This window comes from Artibeus jamaicensis, unplaced genomic scaffold (assembly GCF_021234435.1).
Source record: "Artibeus jamaicensis isolate MK-2021 breed Jamaican fruit bat unplaced genomic scaffold, CSHL_Jam_final contig_648, whole genome shotgun sequence".
Lineage (NCBI taxonomy): Eukaryota > Metazoa > Chordata > Mammalia > Chiroptera > Phyllostomidae > Artibeus > Artibeus jamaicensis.
The window spans coordinates 1,256,836-1,276,037 of NW_026521912.1; the positions used below are offsets into that span (position 1 = coordinate 1,256,836).

At 57.2% G+C, this 19,202-nt stretch overlaps 2 protein-coding genes across 5 annotated transcripts in view; both read right to left on the reverse strand.

Moving 5' to 3' along the window:
• MYO1F (myosin IF) overlaps window positions 1-2,143 on the reverse strand; it is a 39,130-nt gene extending 36,987 nt beyond the window's left edge. Inside the window, exon 1 of the mRNA XM_037158909.2 lies at window positions 2,075-2,143. The gene's annotated coding sequence lies outside the window, so the exon portion shown is untranslated. The remainder of the gene's footprint in view (window positions 1-2,074) is intronic.
• Window positions 583-18,791, reverse strand: ADAMTS10 (ADAM metallopeptidase with thrombospondin type 1 motif 10). Of its 4 annotated transcripts, XM_037158910.2 has the most exons (26): window positions 18,665-18,791; window positions 16,566-16,636; window positions 15,145-15,331; window positions 14,558-14,904; window positions 14,065-14,221; window positions 12,908-13,125; window positions 11,447-11,530; window positions 11,209-11,354; window positions 10,764-10,807; window positions 10,511-10,616; window positions 10,272-10,418; window positions 9,936-10,077; window positions 7,096-7,203; window positions 6,642-6,787; window positions 6,490-6,553; window positions 5,476-5,578; window positions 5,093-5,226; window positions 4,881-5,004; window positions 3,988-4,068; window positions 3,751-3,914; window positions 3,536-3,662; window positions 3,319-3,448; window positions 2,758-2,962; window positions 2,310-2,486; window positions 2,075-2,234; window positions 583-1,343 (listed from the first exon to the last, which is right to left on the reverse strand). In XM_037158910.2, the coding sequence occupies exons 3-26, from the start codon at window positions 15,230-15,232 to the stop codon at window positions 1,234-1,236; spliced, it is 3,312 nt and encodes a 1,103-aa protein (XP_037014805.2). In that variant the 5' UTR covers window positions 15,233-15,331; window positions 16,566-16,636; window positions 18,665-18,791; the 3' UTR covers window positions 583-1,233. The 4 variants fall into 4 exon arrangements, with proteins under 4 accessions (XP_037014805.2, XP_053526877.1, XP_053526878.1 ...); XM_053670902.1 differs by lacking the exons at window positions 16,566-16,636; window positions 18,665-18,791 and having other exon boundaries at window positions 15,170-15,327; XM_053670903.1 differs by lacking the exons at window positions 16,566-16,636; window positions 18,665-18,791 and having other exon boundaries at window positions 14,756-14,904; window positions 15,145-15,324.
• Between the last annotated feature and the right edge of the window lie 411 nt (window positions 18,792-19,202).

Consider the following 19,202-nt stretch of genomic DNA (forward strand, 5'->3'; position numbering starts at 1 on the left):
CTGGGAGAGCCTGGCAGGGAGGCAGGAGGGCCAGGTCACCCTTGTGGTCCAGGGCTGCACAGCATCCTGTCTCGGGGGTGCCAGGGCCCATTGCCCCTTCATGGCCACAGACGAGAAGGCACCACCTTCCCTCTGGGACTCTTGCTAGGAACCTGGGCCACGGGATTGGTTTGGCCCCTGTAAACCTCAGCAAATGCCTCCAGGCACTCAGAGTAAATAGAGGGCAGTAGGAGGACCTCCACCTTTGGGGGCATAAGGGAAGGCTTCTGGGAGAAGGCAACCTTGTGCTGAGACTGCAGGGTAAGTTGGAGTTGACCAGGTGAAGAGGGAAGGGAAAGGCACAGCTGGTTGAGGAAACAGCTCAAGCAAAGGCAGGTGTGACTGGAGCTTGTGGAGGGACCAGGAGTGTGATGGCTAGGATGGCAGGTGCCAGACCCTGAGGCTTCTAGAGCCTCTGCAGGAAGCTGTATATCTGTCCTAAGGTCACTGAGCTCTAGGCTGAGTTGGTAAAAGACCCCTTCCGGCTGCTGGGGCTGCTTCCCTTCTGGGGCAGGGACACACACACTCCACAGTGTGGAAATCTACACAAGACAGAGCTTTATTGATGTAGCACTTCCTGGCAAGGGGTGTGTGGGCCCCAGGGCAGGGCCTGCAGTGCCAGGATGGGGCTGCCTGGATGTTTGGGTCCCTTGGGACAGGCAAAGGTCCGAGTGGTCTTCCCACCTCTAACCCACCCCTGTAACTGGTGTGGTCAGGGGAAGGGTATAGGGAGGTGGTGCTAATCCCCTTTCCCCTATGGCAGACTCAGACCCCCTCCAGCCCAGAGTGAAGGGATAGGGCAGTGCTGGGAGTCAGGGCACTGGCTGACTCCCTTCCCCACCCCCACTCTTCACAGTATGTATTCCGATCAAAGATGGAGGAGTTTGGGGGACTCCCTAGGGGTAGGTGAAACAGGCACTAAGTCAAACAGTTCTTCCCTCCTCCAACCCACCCTGGAGGGGGTCTCACTGTGAAGCAGGAAAGGGGCTGAGGAGGGGCTCTGGGGATGGTCAGCCCCCTTCTATTTTCCAGCCTGGGGCCCTGCAGAGGTTTCCAATAAATAACTTCCGGCTCCATCTCAACCCTTCATTTCCAGCTCCTGCCCTCGCACTCCTTCAGGCTGGCCAGCTGCAACCCGTCCCGGACCCCCTCCCAAGCCGGCGCTCAGTTGTGCCTCAGGGGTTCGCGCGCCCCCTAGCGGCCATGGCAGGTTTTGCAGCACATCTGGCGGAAGTAGGCTCGGCTGCAGAACTGAAATTTGAGCACTAGGGGGCAGTAGGCGACTTTGTTCACATCTTTGCACTCTGCAGAGGGTGGGAGCAGGGTGGGAATCAGGTCTTGGGGCCCCAGAGCTTCACGTGGATTGTTTTATTCCACCCCTCTAATGCAGCACGCTCTCAAGTGACTATATTTTTTACCCCCTGACAGAGGATAAAACGAAGGCAAGAGGTGGAAGATAAACCCAGGCAGTTTGGTTCCTGTGCCTCTGTAAGTAATCTATTGCTATGAAAAAGTTTACTTAAGTAGGGAAAAAAAGGGTATATTTAAAGCAGAGGTCCTCTAGGGGATGTGACTTTGCCCCCCACCCAAGGGGGATATCTGGCGATGTCTGTCCCCACTAGTGGAGAGGCGTCCATGGGGTACCGGTCAGGGATGCTGCTAGATACCCTGCAATGCACAGGACAGTCCCACGACAAAGAATCATGTGGCCCAAGACATCAAAAACTCCGATTTAAAGAAAGAATAGTAGGAAAATAATGCTATCGGTGGAGGTGAATAAGTTGAAGGTCATGGAGGTGGCTAGGGGAGTGACCCAATTTCGGGCCCCCAAAAGGATCAGGTGCCTAAAATGCTTGGCACACAGTGGCACTTAATAAATGTCTGCAGGGAGGGGACAGTGCTACTGGCCTGCAGGAGACAAAAAGGATTCAGTGGTTGGGAAGGATTCTGGCCCATGGTCAGGACCCCCACGCTCTCCCGTGGCTTCCTTTGGACAGGACTCCCCTGGTGCCCCTTGGCTTCCTGCCCCACATACCTTCAGGACTGTCCCCAGGGGGTGTGCTGTCGCACTTGGCCTCGCACTGCTGTGTGGTAGGTGGCCTCAGGGCCTCGGTGCACTCCCGCGATGGTTGGCCGGTGTGGCTGGAGCAGTGCACCGAGCGCTGCTGCTGCCCGAGGCCGCACTGCACGGAGCACTGTGGGGCATCTTGGATGAGCCACTGCACAGCCACTCCTGTCCTGGCTTCCACCCTCCAGGGGCACCCACCTACCTCGCCCCACTCTCCTGCCACCCAGCGGGGAGGGGGGCAGCGCCGCAAGTTGCAGCGCATGGTGGTTGGAGGCTTGGCTGCAGGCAAGCAGTGTGCGGGGGGCAGTGTTGCGCGGTGGTCTGCACTCTTGCAAAGGACTACTCGGTGGCGGAGGCCTGGCCCACAGCTGGGGGTGCACTGCAGTGGAAGGGGGCGTTTCATGCTCAGTGGGCCATCCCCCCCTCCTGCCTCCACACGCACAGGGAGTGGGGAGGATGCTGCTGGTCCAGTGGATGGCAAGGAGGGGCTGGCTAACCTTGGACCAGTCCTGGATGGTCCATTAGGGCTAGCGAAAGGGGCTGGTGACTATGGCAGTGGGACGGTACCTCAGCAGGTACCCAGCACCCAGGTCCGGCCCTGCGCTGCACAGTGTGAGTGGTTTGGGCAAAGGTGGGGAGGGGTGGCTGACCTCCGACCAGTCAAGGGCGGTCCACTCCGGTGGGCAGGTGGGGCCATGGCAGGCCTCCAGGACGGGTGGGCGTGGCTGTGGGCACGCGTTATCATCCAGAGTCTTCTCCTCCACAGCCGACACGCGGCGCAGACACACAACAGAGCGGCTGCGCACTCCCGCATCACAGCTGCGGCTGCAGCGTGACCAGTTTCCCACAACCCAGCTGTGAGGGACACGGGGGTCTGAGAGTATAGAGTAGGGCACCCTGACCTTGGGGGACTAGCATATCCTCCTCCTGCCCAGCAACCAGCATTGCCATGAAGAGGGGCACTGAGTTGGAAGCCTGTATTTGGAACATCATCTCCCTGTGTCCACCCTGGGCTGGGAAGACACATCACCCATAGAGGACTTGGCTAAGTTGCACTTGACTAGGAGTACTGACTCTGATTCCAGGAGAGCCCAGACCCGACCTTGGGGAACACTGTTATCCCAGTCCTGGGACCACTCGCTCCTCTGATCTCAGCAGCAAGGCCACTGCAGTACTTGTCTCCGTGATCCTGCACACTGGTGGCTACTCACTCAGGTGGACAGGGCTCCGTGTTGCAGGTGCGCTGTCTCTTGGGGAGCTTGCTGTGGGCACTGCAATGATGGGGGGCCACGGCTGAGCTGTCCAGCTGATTGCGGCATTCCACAGCCTGCACCTGGCTGCCTGGGGGTGGGTGAGAGGCCTGCTCAGCCCGGCCCCATCCAGAAGGTCAGGTGACTAGTGCTCCACCCAGCCCCACCTCGACCTCACCTCCAGCACACTGGGCAGAGCACTTGGTCCAAGGGGCGTAGTGCCAGGAGTAGGGGGGCAGTGCATCACGGATGATAGGTGCGTTGAATCGGTAGCGGAGGGCAGGCAGCTCTGTGTGGGTCAGCACCTGGGATGGGGAGGGAATGCATCAAAGCGAAGTCAGGCTTGGAGTCCCCACAGGGATGATGTCCTCTGCACTTTTCTTCCACCATTACCATGACGATGAGAGATGCATTAATGGGTCCCAGGGCTTCTAGGCTCTGCGTTTGATTTGGCCCTGGTCGCAGCTGAAAGGTGGTCCCAGCCAGGGTCAGGCGGTGTGGCTGAGGGGTTCCGGGGATCCCCTCCAGCAGCAGGGACTCCTGGTCTCCCTTTAGGGCTGAGAGACAGCACAGGGGTCAGAATCTCAGCCAAGCTGACCCCCAGCCCTCGGCCTCTGCCCTCCAGCTCACCTAGGTGACTGAGGGAAAGGTTCAGGTCCTGGATGAAAATGTGGATGGAGCCCTTGGGGATCCAGACGACTTCCTCATACCCTGGACAGTGAAGCCAGGTGTCACCCACTCGACCTGTCCCCCACACCTGCCCACCTTCTGTGGCCCCAGATGATAGCAGCTAACCATTACTGTGCTAAATGCTGATAGGGACCTCATACTGTGTCCCCAGCTCCAGCCCTGGGAAGTAGATGTATCATTATACCCATTTTACAGAGGACAAAACTGAAGCTCAGAGAAGCAAAGCCCAGGTTTGACAGCTAGGAAGTAGCCAGGCTGGGACTGCAAACAAACTTTCCTGCCTCTCTAACCGCCAACATGGCCCAATCTGCCCTGCCCCTGCCCCGACGCTCTTCTCATCGAGCAGCAGGCAGGTCTGAGCCTGGGCAGAGAGGAGGGGGCTCTGTGGAGGTCCTGCCCCACACAGGGTGACATGAAGGCTTGAGCAGTCGGAGTGGGGTTCTCAGCAGACTTCACAGTGTACAGCCTGGATGAACATGGGCCCCTAGGAATCCTCTGTCCCTGCCCACCTGTATCCCAAGTTCTGGTTAATCTGCTTGGACTCCCACTGTCTCTTGAACCACACTTGGGTAGGAGGTTCCCTGGATGGGGGTAGGGACAGATTTTGGTTCCCACCCTCTTGGACATGTTAATTACCAAGATTTAGGTTCCAGAGCCCAAGGCCGGTCCTTGACTCTGATCTAGGGCATTGCTGGGTCCCCCAAGACTTTTTTGGATCTCAACACTCCACTGGGTCCCTGGGCCTGAGAATTTGCTAATCTTGACTACTGTGGTGGGGGCCAGCTTTGCCCTCAGCCCAGTGGGGAGCGTGGCAGTGCAGTGGGGTATCTCACCAGCCCCTGGTGAGGCCGGGCTGAAGACCCCCTCGATGGTTTCACAGGCACTGCCATCACCCCCACACACTCGGCACTTGTCCTCCCGCAGGTCGGAGCCCAGGACCCGGTCGCAGCCCACGTGCTGGGGAGGGCAGTGGTGGGGGGTTGTAAGTGAGTGCTCATCTCCCCAGTCCCCCATGCCCTTCCCTCTCTCTGGGAGTCCCCTCCACCTTGCACTCGCCGCTGACACAAATGTCCACTGTGTCTGGGCGACAGGGTGTCCCATCCACCACGGCTGCTGCCCTCTCCGTGTAGAAGTTGAAACCTTCTGCCAGGCAGGTGAGTGAGCAGGCCTTCACGCCCCCTGGGGGGGGCATGGGCCCATTAGACCAAGGGCCAGGAGGCCCTTGGGGCTTCCTGCTTGCTCCCTGGGGCAAGGGAGGCCAAGAGGGACAGACCCCAGATCCAAGAACACTGGGCAGGCTAGGCAGAAGGAGTGGGGGTTCCCAGTGTCTCGTCTGGTACTCTGGCTCCTTGCGTGAGGGGAGGACTCAGGGATGACCCATGATGCGCTATCCACCTGCTCCCATGGCCTCCTGAGCCACCTGCTCACCTCCTCGGTATGTTTTCCATGTGTAGAATTTTCCACGGAAGGGGATGCTGTCAAATTCAGAGCATTGCATTTCCCTGAAGTCCTGGGAGCCAGGGGGACAGTCCTGGGGGCACGAGACAGGAGAGGGAGGGAGGCCAGGTGTCCAGGGGCGGAGTTAGGGCAGAGGGCCAGGGCAAAGAGCTACTGCTCGGACCAGAGATGGGCTGGAGGACTGAGGCAGTGGGGAGGCTGTGAAGGACTGGGTGGTGGCGTGGGCTAAATTCAGCCACTGGGACTGGAGGGACAGGTGCATCTGAGATTAGGTGCCATTAAATGGCAGGTACAAGCTGAGGTGATGCCTGGGTTTCTGGTGTCAGACCCTGGGGCCTTTCTTGAGAGAATGGACCTAGAAAGGAGCAAGGCAAACTGGGGAAGGTGCCCAGCTCTTTGTGAGTGTGTGGGGCATGTAGACTCCTTAAAGATAGTAGCCCACCCCTCACTCAAAAGCTCTCCCCGTTAGCACCCTCTTGTGCCTACTGGGTGTGCGTACATAATATGTGTTTACACCCAGGACAAGCTAGGGAGAACCCCAGTGTTAAAAAAGGGGCAGCAGAGAAGCTGAGAAAAGAAGACAAGAAATTTCAGCCTAGGAGGGGCTGAGAGCGAGGGACACTGGGATACAGGCAAGGAGGGAGTTTTGGATAGGAGGCCGGTGGCCCCTGGTCAGAAGATGCACAAGCAAAGTCTGCAAATGTGGCTACTGGGTTTGGTGACAGGCAGCCCAGTGATAGCTTGGGGGCAGGCAGGGCTCTTTGGGGAAATTGGGTTATGAAGGGAGAGGGTGGTGGTGGTGGCCAAACAAGTTATTCTAGGTGGGAGTCATCTCCTGCAAGAGTGGAAAGGAGCCAGATCCCTGAGGAGGTTCGAGGGGGGAGCTGGGTGGGAGGCCCAGGCAGAGGGGCAGGGGTGGGAGAAGGCCTACAGTGGCTCCTTGTGCCTCTTTTATTCCCAGGGACCCAGCGTGGGGGGACTCACATCCGTGTTGCAAGAGCGATGCCGTCGTCTCTCGCCCAGGCAGTACTTGCCCCCAATGGTGGGCCTGGAAAGGTGGGGGGATATGAGAGAAATGGGGCAGGGGGCGTAGGGGAGCCCCTTCCATCTTCTCACCAGCTATCCTGAGGACTGACCTGGGACTGTCGCAGTGACGGCTGGAGGAGGATACGCCACCGCCACAGGTCCGGCTGCAGTCACCCCATGGGGTCCATGGGCCCCAGGCCCCATCCACGCCCTCAGGCCGAGACCCGAAGGGGACGCACACCCGCTTGTAGCACCACTGTAGGTGGGATGGGAGAGGTGAGCCCAGCTTGCCCGGCTCTCGGGGGCTTGGTGCTCATTCCTGCACGCCCCTCCCACCCAACCAGGGGTTTCTCAGCACCCCCTAGAATGGGGCTGAAATGGGAGGACAGGGGTGAGATCTGAGGTCTGGGACACAGTCAGGTGTAATTAGGGCTGTAGCCAGGGAGCCTGACAATGTTCAGGGTGAGTGTGGTTTGAGGTGTGGGGATGTGGACTCAGGCCAGGGGTGGGGCCTGCAGTGGCACTGGAGCCAAGGGGCGGGGCCCTGGCTGGAGCATCTCTCACCCCCTTGTCGATGGTGTGTGTCTGGCACAGAGTGCCCTCCGCGGCCGGGATGCTGTTGGTGATGCACCGGTTGCTCTTGCTCAGACACCACAGCTCACTGCAGACCTCCTGCAGGCCAAGACGTCCGCTCAAGCTCACCCCTCCCTCCCTTGGAGTGGGTGGGGGGTACCCAGGAGGTGTGCTGGGCAGTGAGTGGGCCCCCAACGCTCCTCAAGAAATATTCGACATTCGAGCAGGGAATGGCCTGGGACCTCCTCTCTGCCTACATATGCTGTGCACTTATTGAACACCTGACTGTCATACCCCCCACCCCCGGCATCATTATCCCAATTTTACTGCGAGAAAACCAAGGCTCAGACAGGTGAGGTCATTTGCTGAAGACTGTGAAGCTACTAAAGGGCCTCCTGATTACTAACCCAGACCTCTGACTGAAGGGTCTACGATGCAACACCTTTTCAGTGCAGCCCCTGGCACCTCCTGAGTTTCCAGAAGGAAACGTGGGATTTGCCGAGGAATGAAGAGGAAGGATTCTGGATTCCTTTTTGGGATGGGCAATGCAGCCTGCCCAAGAGCAGTGGTTTTGAAAACTCAGGTCTGGAAGATGGCTCAGGTCAAGGGACCCATCTCCAACTTTTCCCCAGTGGGTGGTTCTCCTTGTTCCCCTCACCTAAACTGGGGAAGTTCCCAAAGGTTTTCATCTGTGGAGGGTGGGAGAAGACTGGCCAGGCTGGCTTGTGCTGGACGTCCTTCTGCTTCCACCAGTGAAAAAGCAAACCCCTTCTTGCTCTCTGATTCCTGACTGGGCTGGGCCAGGACCTAACAGCAAGTCCTGTACCTGTCCCAGGAAGTCCCTCTGGGCCTTTAGGTCCAGGTTAACATCCCCAGACAAGACCCCCTGGGTCCAGGTGTGGCCAAATCTTAGACTCTCTAGCTTACACCCTGCCCCACCTCCCAGGGTCTTCCCCCTGCGAAGAGGAAATCTTTCAGTCTCCTTTTTATAAGCACATGTAATCTCCTCTTTGAACATAATCCTTCTAAACTTTGAAGATTTGAGATTGGACCACACAATGGCTATAGGAAGGGACCTTTTCTGGGTCAGCTTCTGTGAGACACCTGTACACATGCAAAAAAACCTGGAGGGTTGTTGCAAGACCTCCACCCACAGATATCCTCCAGGCCCTGCCTTCTGCCCCTGCAGAGGAGACTTTTCAGCTAAAAATTCAGCCCGATCTTCTGGTTTCACCTGGTTTGTGTCCTCCTGGCCATTTCCAAAAGTATCACATGTTCCAATCCCACTTTTGACACCTCTGAGTGCCAATTCCAGTTCTGTTTCCCCTCCTCCCCGCTAGGGCACACTGGAATATGTGGATGCTTCACCCCCGCCACTCACTTGTAACACACTTGCCTTCTCTGGGCTAGTTTCCTCATCGACAAGATGGGCCTTGCCTCCATAAAAGGCTGAAAGGCATGTGACAGAGTAGATATGAAAGGGCTTGCACAAATGCCCTGTTATTGAGTAACAATGACCTCAGCTATCTCTGGACCAGACACTAGGCAAGCACAGCTCCTTACACATACGTACTAATTTACATGCGGCCAACAACTCCCCTTTGCCAGGAGGGCCAGGAATATGCTCCTTGGAAAAATGAGTCAGTCCAACCTTCAGCTAGCACTGGTCTGTGCTCGATATTCTGGCACTTCCGCCCTTCCCCCACCCCTTTATAAAATTTGGAGTCATAGAGAGACCTGGATTCAAATCCCAGTTCTGCCATGTTCTCCAACTGTGATTCTGGGAAGGGCACCCTCCCTATGCCTCAGTCTCTTCATCTGTAGTGTGGGGATAACAGAATCATCAAGAGCTTAAATGAAATGATACACATCACATACTTAGCATATAGTGAATGCTCAGAAATGTTAACCATTGTCATTATCGTTAGGACACCTGGGGCACAGCAGATGCTCAGGGTAGTTTCAGAATTCTTTCAGAATTCATTAGCGAGTGCTGTTGTTACCAGTCCGTTAGGGTGTGGGGGTAAGAGTAATGTCAATTACATATAAATTGATCCAGCGTTTACCTCCTTGTGTTGCACTGAAATGAAGTGAGGGCATATTAATAGCTGCCTACTGCCCGGTTTGAGTTAATATGGCTTTAGCTTGGACATGGCCTTGCAGACTCTGAGCTTGTGAGTCTGGAGGGTGTAAAGTACTGGGATATGGGGAGATGGGCAGTAGAGGGGCAGATCCCAGCTGAACTGGTGGCCCTGGTGACTGGAGCTGGAAGCCAGCAGGCCTCCAGCTACCTGGGGGGAGCTGGGAGCAGGACCCCAGCACACTTCCCTCTGCACAGATGGGGCTTTGGGAACTGAGTCCAGCCAAGGACTGGGGCCAGGAGTTCTGTGTACCAGTTGGTAGGGGATGTGGGGAGAATAGACAGGGTGTCCCTGGTAGGCTATGTCCAGTTCTTTGCCAAGTGGGGAAAATGGTTCTTCCCCAGGGAAATGATTTCCAAGCGTGCATATTAGGTTAAAAACGGCCCTGTTAGGGCTCTTGGGACTTCGGTCCCACTGCAGCCTGCTCTGCTGCTCAGAAGGTGGCTCCCAGGCTCCCCCCAGACCAGCCCCCAAATCGGGACAGGAGACAGGAGGTCCAGTTCTTGCCCCAAAGCTTGTCTGATTGTGACATCTGTGTAACCCCAGGTCCCTCTGTGCCCCCAGTCCCACAGGGCTCACTCCCCTTCCCGGTTGCCCCGACCCCACTGCCCGAGGTGGGGGTACCTGTGTTGAGTTGCCCCCCTGCGGCCCCTCCCCTCCCAGGAAGGAAAGCAGGAAGGCTCTCTCTACCCCGTATTTACACTGACGCGATTTGACTCCATGTTGGAAGCGGCATTGCTCGTCTGCGTCGTAGGCCTGGCCAGGTGCCACGGTTGGGTACACGAAGTCCTGTCTGGGGGGCCGGTTGTTCAAGCAGAGCCCCAGGCCCGAGCTGTGGCAAGAGGAAAGCAGCTGTCATGCTGGGGGGCTGCAGGCCAAGAACTCAGGGGGTTCGGCTGGGCAGGGTCCCAGGGAACAGCCCTGCAGGCAACACGACCCTTCTCAGCGGCAGCCCTGACTTCCAGAGGACCCCGCCCTGTGGCCTGAGTGGGAGCCTCTGGGCGGGACAGGCAGCTCCATCCTCACTCCAGAAAGCTGGTGATGTAGTCGCGGCTGCAGGATGACCACACAAATGGGTTGGTCTTCATGGTGATGTGGGCAGCCATGAGCTTTGCTGGGTCCTGGCCCCGGGCCCCACAGCTGTTCCCCACACCGTCATGGTTCATGCCGAACCTGAGGAGAGGAGAGTTGGCTCTGCCCGATGCTAAGCCAACACCTGCTTCCCCCACCCACTGTCCTCCCCTTCCCGTGGCCCCTGGCCTCACGTGTGTCCGATCTCATGGGCAATGGTGAACGCTGTGGCCAGGCCAATGTCCTCATTGATGCTGCAACTTCTCTCTCGCTCACACATCCCTCCCACAGGGGCCAGGCCTGGTAAGTGGGCACATGGGGTGGGGCTGGGGGCTCAGGGCTGTGCTGGCCAGTCCATCCACCCTGCCAGGTCCCCACCCCCACCAGGGCCAGGGCCACCCAGCCCACTGCCTTCACATATGTGTGGAACCTAGGGGGCATGGGTACCTAGTGTGCCACAGGGTTTGTTCTTGTAGATGCAGATGTCATAGCTGTGGAAGGAGAGGGGACAATGAGGACGCTGGGTGGCCTCCCTAAGCCCTGATGAGGCCACCATGCCTGTTGCAGGGGGTTAAGTTCTGCCCGGGAGGCACTGCCTGCCTCTCACCCAAAGCCTTACGCTCTGCCTCCAGCTGGCCTTGGGGACACGGAGGTGTACGAGTAACTGACAGACTGAATGAGTGAAGGACTGCATCAGCACTCAAGTGGCCCAGTACCCGCCTCCCCATACTCTCAGGCTCCCAGCTGCCCCTCCCATCTCTGGTTGCCAGGGGGCAGCAGCTGAATAGTCCCAGGCTCTCTATCTAGCAGGTGATCCCCTGCTTGGACCTGGATGGTCCCTGGGACCACTGGTTCCCCGGGCCCAAGTCTTGGAGCCCTCCCCACCCCTCACCGCGTGATGAGCACCGCTGTGTCATGGTTGGCCACACCGTTCTCCGGAATGGCGTTGCCATGGCCGCTGCGGTTCACGATGGATTTCTGCCACTTACAGAAGCTGTCCAGTGACTTCCCGGCATGGTGGGTGATCTCCAAAGTGGGCTGAGGATGGACAGAGTGAGGTGCATGGGTGCAGCCACCCTGGAGTGGGTGGGTGGCACTGGGGTGCTGGGGAAGGGGTGGGGCTCCCACACCTGGTCCTCTGTGAGCAGGATGAGCCGAGTTACCAGGATGTTAACGATGTTTCCCAGACTCGAGTCTTGGAAAAGTTTGGCAACCTGACCTCCAAGAAACAAGAGAAACGGAGTCTTAAGAGGGGCCCAGAGTAGCAAACAGAAAAACAATGACAACGGCTCACTTTAATCAAGCACCTACTGTATGCCCAGCCTCAGGCTAAACCTGTGCATTTATCTTCACCTGAGTAGGTGCTGTGATCATTCCCATTTTGCAGATGAACAAACTGATTGCACAGAGAGGTAAGGAAACACAGCTGGTAGGTGTCATAAATGGGATTCGAGTCTGGTAAGCCTGCCTGCTTGCCAGTACATTTCTTTCTGACTCACCCTTGCTCAGCTAGTCTGTTTTTTTTGTCCTTCATCCCTCCCCTGGCAATTCCTGGGCTGCCTCCCATGTATCTGCCCAGAGATGGCCTGAAAGATGTGAGCATCACCAGAGAAAGGTGGAAGTGTGGGGAAGGAAGCTCTAGAGACAGTGGTCGGAGGGACAGAGGAAGTGGCCCAGGGTGAGTGGGCATAAATGATGCAGGGACCTTGGAGCTCTGGGACACCACTGCCCCACGAAGAACCCCACGGAGACCCTGGCAGGTTTTAGGAAACTTTGAAAACCCAAGGGAGGGAGGCAGGGCTGAAGCAGAAAGGAGTGGAATCAGATCTAATGGCAGGTCTACAAATTGGGCCATCTGTCTGCTCAACTTTTTCTTCCCCTTTTTGCTTTAGGGAGACAGCAACACCACTCATCATGCCCTTATTGTGTGCCAAGTGTTCTACCTGGCTTCCCTGCCACCAACTCTTACACACTGCTGTAGATACTGTTATAACCCCGTTTTACTGAGTGGTAAACTGAGGCTCAGAGAGCTCCAGTCTTGAGGTCTAGTATGGGCATTGAGTGCATCTCAGTGTGGGCCAGTGAGGTCGGCTGTGTGAATGCACAGATAGGCGTTGGAGTGAGAACTCTGTACACATACAGATGTCAGCCCATGTGTGTGCTGGTAACCTCAACAAGTACCTGCAAGCTATGTGCTAATTTTTATATAGCAAACAGTTATCCCTAGTGTGTCCCAAGCACTGTCCTAAGTGCTTTATCAGTTCACTGCATCCACCTTAGTCTTATGAAGTGGGTGCTATCACTAACCTCATTGTACATATGAGTTAACCAAGGCAGGGATGAAGTCATTTGTCCAAGGGCATGTAGTTAAAAAGTGGCAGAGTGGGATTTCGGCCCAGGCTGGCTGGCTGGCTCCAGAGACCCGCTCCTAAGCACTGTGCTATGCAGGCCTCCTTTCTTGCCCTGCCCTTCTATTCTGTTTCTCTAGCCTCAGGCCAGAAACTGGGGGTGTGATGGCGACACCCTTTTTCCTGACATCTGCAGGCTCCAGGCTCCTGGGGTCTCATCCCCAGGGAGGGGGAGGCACTTACAATGTTCATGATGGCCAGCACGTACTGCTCCACATCTCGGCGCCCGTGGTACGCCACCATCATCTTGTCGGCCACCACCAGGGTTTCCACGTAGCGCTCTTGGCTGACTGAACGCTTCAGGCCCAGCTGGCTGCGTTCTGTTTCATTGCTCAGTGGCCGGGCAGGTGGCGGCTTCAGGGTGCGCAGCCACCATGGCCGCCCCTTCCATGGTTTCTCGTCTGGATGGAGAATTTCTGGTTAGTATGTTGATAGCTCCTTTGGTCCAATTCCCTGTCTGCTGGTTTGCCTGCCTGACAGGCTGTCAAATATCTTGTTCTTTTGCTTGTTCTTTTGGGTGTTCTGGTTGTACCACATCAGATGCTCCCTTTCCTGGATGTCTGGTTCTACAATGATGTGGCTGCCCCACTGCCAAACTGGTTGGTTGAACAGATGCCCAGCACCCCACGACAACCAGTATGACCATACAACTTCCTGGCAATCCTACGACCTGCGTGCCTGTGTGCAGCAGCTGGACTTGCTGCTGGAGCGGTGTGGTAGAACCAGCTGCTTTTGATGGTCTTACTGCCCGGCTGTACTCTAGCCTGACTGTCCACTGGCCACCTACCTGTGACATTGTCCAATTTTCTGTTTGTACAACTGACTGTGCTTGTGTGTCTGCCAGGGTTTCTGACCACACAACTCACTGCATGTCCCAGAGCACTGTATTTCCACTGGACAGCCATAGTTTTCTAGTAGGATTGTCTGGGTAAGTGTTTTGTTACTGTTTAGCTTCCTTACTCTCCCATCTCCTAGATGTCTGGTAGTACAGCTGTTTTCCTGCAAGTCTGGTTGTGAACCTGACCTTCTGAATGGTGGCTGAGCCCTTCTTCGGCCTGGCATTTTAATTGTGCAACTGTTTGAGTATCTGCTACAACCACCCTGCTGCTCAACTGTCTGATCAGACAGGAATCCTGGAGATGGATAAGTTTTACACCTGAGCACCCCTCTAGCTGTCTCACTATGCAGGGCCATTGGACTATGGCAGTGATAGATGGGCTGTTCCCCTGCCCCACTGCCCTGCTGTCTGACTGATGCCACCTCTCCCCTCAGGTAGCTTGCCTACTTCTCCCTCAAGGTAAACATGTGTGGCCTCTTTGCCTATCCCGAGACAGATGTACCTCTCACTCCACAGGCTGTATCCAGATGGGGGTGACGCAGGGAGGAACGCTTGTACACCACATGGGGGCCACTCTCCTCTGGGCCCCGGCCCCTCTTGGGTCCACTTTGCAGGGGCTCAATCAAGTATTCTTCCTCATCTGCCACAATCAGGCCATGCTGGGGGTGGGGAAGTGGGACAGAGGCCTTGGATCAGGTCCCAGACCCCAGGACCCCTTGGTCCTATCTCTTAATAATTTTGTCCCTTCTACCTTCCTGGGTTTAGTTTGCTATTCCTTTCCTAATCTTTTGAAGGTGATGTTCAGCTCATCACATTTCAGCCTGACCTAAGGCTATATATTTTCCTTTAAGTACTGCTTTAGCTGCATCCTAAAATTAGCTCAAAATACTTTAAATATTTCCACTATGATTCCTCTCTGACTTACATTTAGAAGAGTTTTTCTTAACTCCCAAACTTGTGCATTTCCTCCCTGCCTCCCAGAATCCTCTGCTCACCAGGCCCCCACAGGTGCTGATGGCCACATGAGAGCTGTCAGCCTGGCCCTGCAGGTGGCCGGCATAGAGGCAGTGGTGCCGGGCAGCCCTCTGCCAAGCCAGACCCTCCCGTGTCCAGTACTCCACAGAGACGTGCCCTGCCAGAAGGCGGGAGCTGCGGGTCAGGTTCAGCAGGAAGTGGGTGCTGGGTGCGGCCACCTTGTAGAAGAGGCGAGACTCTGCTGCAGGCCCTGTGCCCCGACGCTGCCTCCGGGGGGCAGGGGGCGAGAAGGCCAGCAGTGCTCCATTGTCATCCACTCGAGTGGGGAAGGCGATCTCATAGTTCTCCAGACTGGACAGGAACTCATCTGTGGGCGAGGGTCAGAGGCCTAGGGTGGGCCCTGGGAAGGGCCCCCGTGTCCTGGCTGCTTGGCTGCAGGACACGTGATGCTAGCCTCAGTGGCTCCTGAATCTAGGTAATCAGCTGCAAGAGTCTGGACTTACTGACCCTCAGGGCCTCCCCCACCCCCTAAACTTTGGCCTCAGTCTCACTGATCCCACCTTAGCAACTTGCTCCTTCCCCACTGCCACCCCTGGACCACCCCTACCTTGAGACCGGAAGGCATGTGTCACCTCGAATGTGAGGCCCAGCCCCAGGGCGAGGGCCCAGCGGAGGATCTGGCAGGCGGGAGCCATAGAGGCCACGTGTCCACATGTCTCTCCTGAGCCCCGGCTGCCGGCAGCCCCCACAGCGCCGCCTTTCCTGTTCACAGCCTGGGCAGCATCACTGGGCTCCTGGGAGGGAGGAGCCAGGTCAGGGTGGGGCTGGATCCTGATGGCAAGCACAGACACTGCCAAGGCCTCTCACCGGGCTCACAGGGGGACCTGCACTTCCTCACCCCCAGCCTGGAGGAGGTGCAAGGTATTTCCCCTAGTTGGAAGATTCCAAATGCATTTTATTACACAGTACCTCCTCAGTCCCCATCCTTCCTACACTCTAGGACATGTAGGGCCTTGGTTCCATGAGCACCTACTATGTGCCCACTACAGGCCTGATCAGTTTCATACCACTTCACTTCATTTTTGCAAGAACACTGAGAGGATCCACTCATTGGGTAAAGGCTGAATGACAGACACACAATCCCTGTCTTCCCTTTTTGGGGGGCTTAGTCTCCAGGGAGTGAAAGATTAAAGAGAAGTAAATAAAGAGACAAAGAAGAACAGTTCAGATGTGACATTTTCTCTGGAAGAAATCATGGGGAGGCTCAGAAGCAGAGGTGGGAAGGATGAGAAGAAATCAGTCGTGGGAAGGAAGAGACAGGCAGAGAACAGCAGGATCAAAGGCCCAGAGGCAGGGAGGAGCTGTCTGTGGATTCAGGACCACAAAGGCTCACATGCGGGGGCCTGCACTGGGAGGCCGGCACGGGACACACTTGAAGGCAGGTCAGTGTGAAGTTTTACCCCAGATGAAACCTGAGGCCTGTGCCTATACCTCCCTCCCCACCCCACCATTTCGGGGTGAGGGGCTCTGCCTTTGGATGCTCTTCCACAGATAGCACTGCCAGCCGAGCTGGAGTCTCCTTGAAGCATGGCACTGGTCCCTGTGGCCCCTCTCCCACCCTACCCTTCCAGCTTGGCTGTCAGTCCTGCTTCCTCTCCCTTAGGATTCTTTCTGGGAGCTCTAGGCTTCCTCTTGTATCTGCCCCTGGCCAGCCTGACACAGACATCACTTTGGGCCACCACTCTATGCCAAGTCCTCCTGCCCCTCCTGTCTCCACCCTCCTCCCCCTTAATCACACACTGTCTTGTTTTCTTTGCAGCCCAGCCAAGTCTGGAAGCTAATCCCCAAACAGGGTAGTTCAGCTCCAGAGGGATGGAGCCAGGTTTTCTCTAAGATACTGACTTAGAAACCAACATTCCTGCTTTTGCTTGGATACCCCCAGTGATGGGGACCTCACTCTCTGGCACCCTGGGACCCAGCTGCTCCTTACAGCTAGGCTGATGTTTACCCTACAGTGTTTTTACTTACCTTATGGGGGATTTTGTCACTGCCACGATGGGGGGATCCCTGTGGGTCAGCCTCTGTTTCTTCTTCAGAGCCTGGACAGGGAGAGGGTGGTGAGGGTGGTGAGGAGGAGCTGGGCTAGGTCTAGAGTTCAGGGGTCAATGAGAAAATGCTGCCCTTATCTCTGGCCCCAGTGAACCTCCTCTTGGATTTCATCCTTCCTCTTTCCAAGCACACCACCCCCCAAAGCTCCCTCTTCCTCTCTTCTGTTGAGGCCATGACCAGCTCTGGGATCAAGGCCCTTCCTGGGTGGGCTCCCCTGGACTCCCTCCTGCCTTAAAGGCCCTTCCCCATGCGAAGGTGGCAGTATTCTCATTGCAAGGGAGGCTACCTCCCTCCCCCCCACTCCTGTCCCTCTTCTCCTTTCCCCAGTGGTGCCACATCTTCCTCCCCAAGTGGCTCTATGATTCTTGTCTTGGCTGCTCTGTCTTTTTGCATCTCTTTCTGCCTGCCCCCTCCAAATCCTCATCACTGTTCTGAGGCTGAGCCCCTCCTCCCAACAACCTCGCACCCCTCTGTGCTTCTGGTTCAGGTTCAGGTGGGGTGTGGGGACAGTACCGGCATCAGTGGGTGGAGGCAGAGGCAGAGGAAGGAAAAAGCAGGGTCTGTGAGGCAAGGCAGGGGAGATCACCTGGGGCAAGGGCCCAGTCCCCCAGTGGCTTGGAAGTGTGACCTGCCCCGGCACTGGTGGGGCAGGGATGGGGATTCCAGGGCCTGAGCCTGGCTGGGGACAACAGATGTCAACAGGGGATCTACTAAGGTGTGTGTGGCTGCAGCAGCGTGACTGTATGGGTGTGACTGTGATGTGACTGTGTGCGTGGTGTGTGCCCATGTGACCCTGTGAGGCTCTGTGTGTACACCCAGGCCAAACCCCCAGCCCCTCCTCTCAGAAGGCTGGAGGGAGGCAGCCAGCCAGTGGGGGTGGGGTGGGGGTGGTGGTGGTGGTGCTGCTGCTGCTGCTGCTGCAGCTGGAGGAGGAAATGCCGGCGGAAAAGGCCCGGAAACAGAGGCTCCCTCCCCTCCCCGGGATCCTGCAGGGATCCGTGGCTCCACACCCAGGCGTCCTGGGCCAGCCAGGAGGACTGGGCTGCTGGGCCTCCCTGTGAGGCCAAGACCTGGGCTGCCCGAGGCTGCCAGCTGCCTCCAGACACTGCACATCTGACTGGGTGACCTTGCAAGGCCAATAGACAAAGTCTGGCTGCCTACCCACCCACCCCACCCTCCCTGCAGCCCAGTGGGTCCCCCTACCAGCCACTAATTAAAGGCCTGGAGCCGGAAGGGCTGGAGACACCCTGAGACAGAAGGCTTTGGCCTGGAGGACCAACTCTGGGGAAGTGGGCGGCGCCACACTCACACCCGGACACACAAATGCACACTGGCAGCAACACACACATTTGTGGGTGACCACACTTGCACAGCTGGGGACCAACAATCTGATACTACAGACCCACACAAGATCCCCCCCCCACACTCAGTACATACTTACACACCAGAGACACAACTATACACTCCCCAGCTCTATGTGCACACACATACAACCCAGAGACACACCTGAGTTACACACACGGACATGCACACACTCATTCACACACATCAGACCAGGGGCAGTCACCAAGTCCCACAAACCTTGACACACACCGCTGATGCATTTACATACAGGCATTTACACATTGTTACACTCAGATACACTGGGAGACAAACAGATGTTTGGAGATACACTCATCTAGGCATTGACACACACAGCAGACATGATGCCCACAGGGTGGCTTATACTCACACTTAGACACACAACGCCCCACATAATCACACACACATTTCCGTGCAGACTCACACATGCAGGGACTCACTCATTTACATATACGTGGATGTCCACACGCACACTGCATACACACACTCCACGATGAGGCGCTCACTGGAACTAAGTGTCGTGCACACTTAGGAACATGGCACACAGACACAGCCCCTACAACAGCAGGATGGCCACGACCACCCCACCCGACGCGGGCACACCGTCCCCCGAAGCCATGCACCCCGTCGGCCCCTCGAGCCCAGCACGCCTTTACCCGGGGCCGCCTGCCTGCCCACCGGGGCCTCCGTCGAGACTCCGCCGCCGTCTCGCCGGCCGGGCGTAGGGAGGAGGAGGGAGAGCGCGCGGCGGCGTGGCCGGGGGAGGGGGCGCGGGGACGGCACTTCCTGAGCCGCCGGCCAGGGTTATAAAAAACCCCCAAAGCGCGCTTCGCCAGAGCCCCGCCCAGGGCCGCGGGTTGGGCACAAGCCAGGGACCCGGGAGCTCCGGCGCCCCGCCTGGCCTGGCGCCGTGGAGGTGGGGAGACTAGGGGGCGAGGGTGGACGGAGGGAGGAGGTGGGTCGGGAGGGGTGAAGTGGGCGGGAGGGGAGGGAGGGAGGGAGGGAGGGAGAAAGACTGGTGGGGGAACGGGGAGGGAGGGAGAACTGGGTGGGGGTAACAGGACCCAGGGGAAAAGGGGAACCGAGTGATTGGGGGAGGGGGAAGATTGACTAGGAAGGGCAGAGGAGGTGGGCGCTTGGAGGAGGGAGCAAGTCGGGTCGGGGTCCTGAGAAGGAATGGGGTGCGGAAGAAAC

Coding starts and splice junctions, on each gene's coding strand:
- ADAMTS10 (XM_037158910.2), bottom strand. CDS start 15,232: ATGGCTCCCGCCTGCCAGATCCTCCGCTGGGCCCTCGCCCTGGGGCTG. Junction 14,905..15,144: donor ACATGCCTTCCGGTCTCAAG/GTAGGGGTGGTC, acceptor CCTCGCCCACAG/ATGAGTTCCTGTCCAGTCTG. Junction 13,126..14,064: donor TACAGCCTGTGGAGTGAGAG/GTACATCTGTCT, acceptor TTCTCCATCCAG/ACGAGAAACCATGGAAGGGG.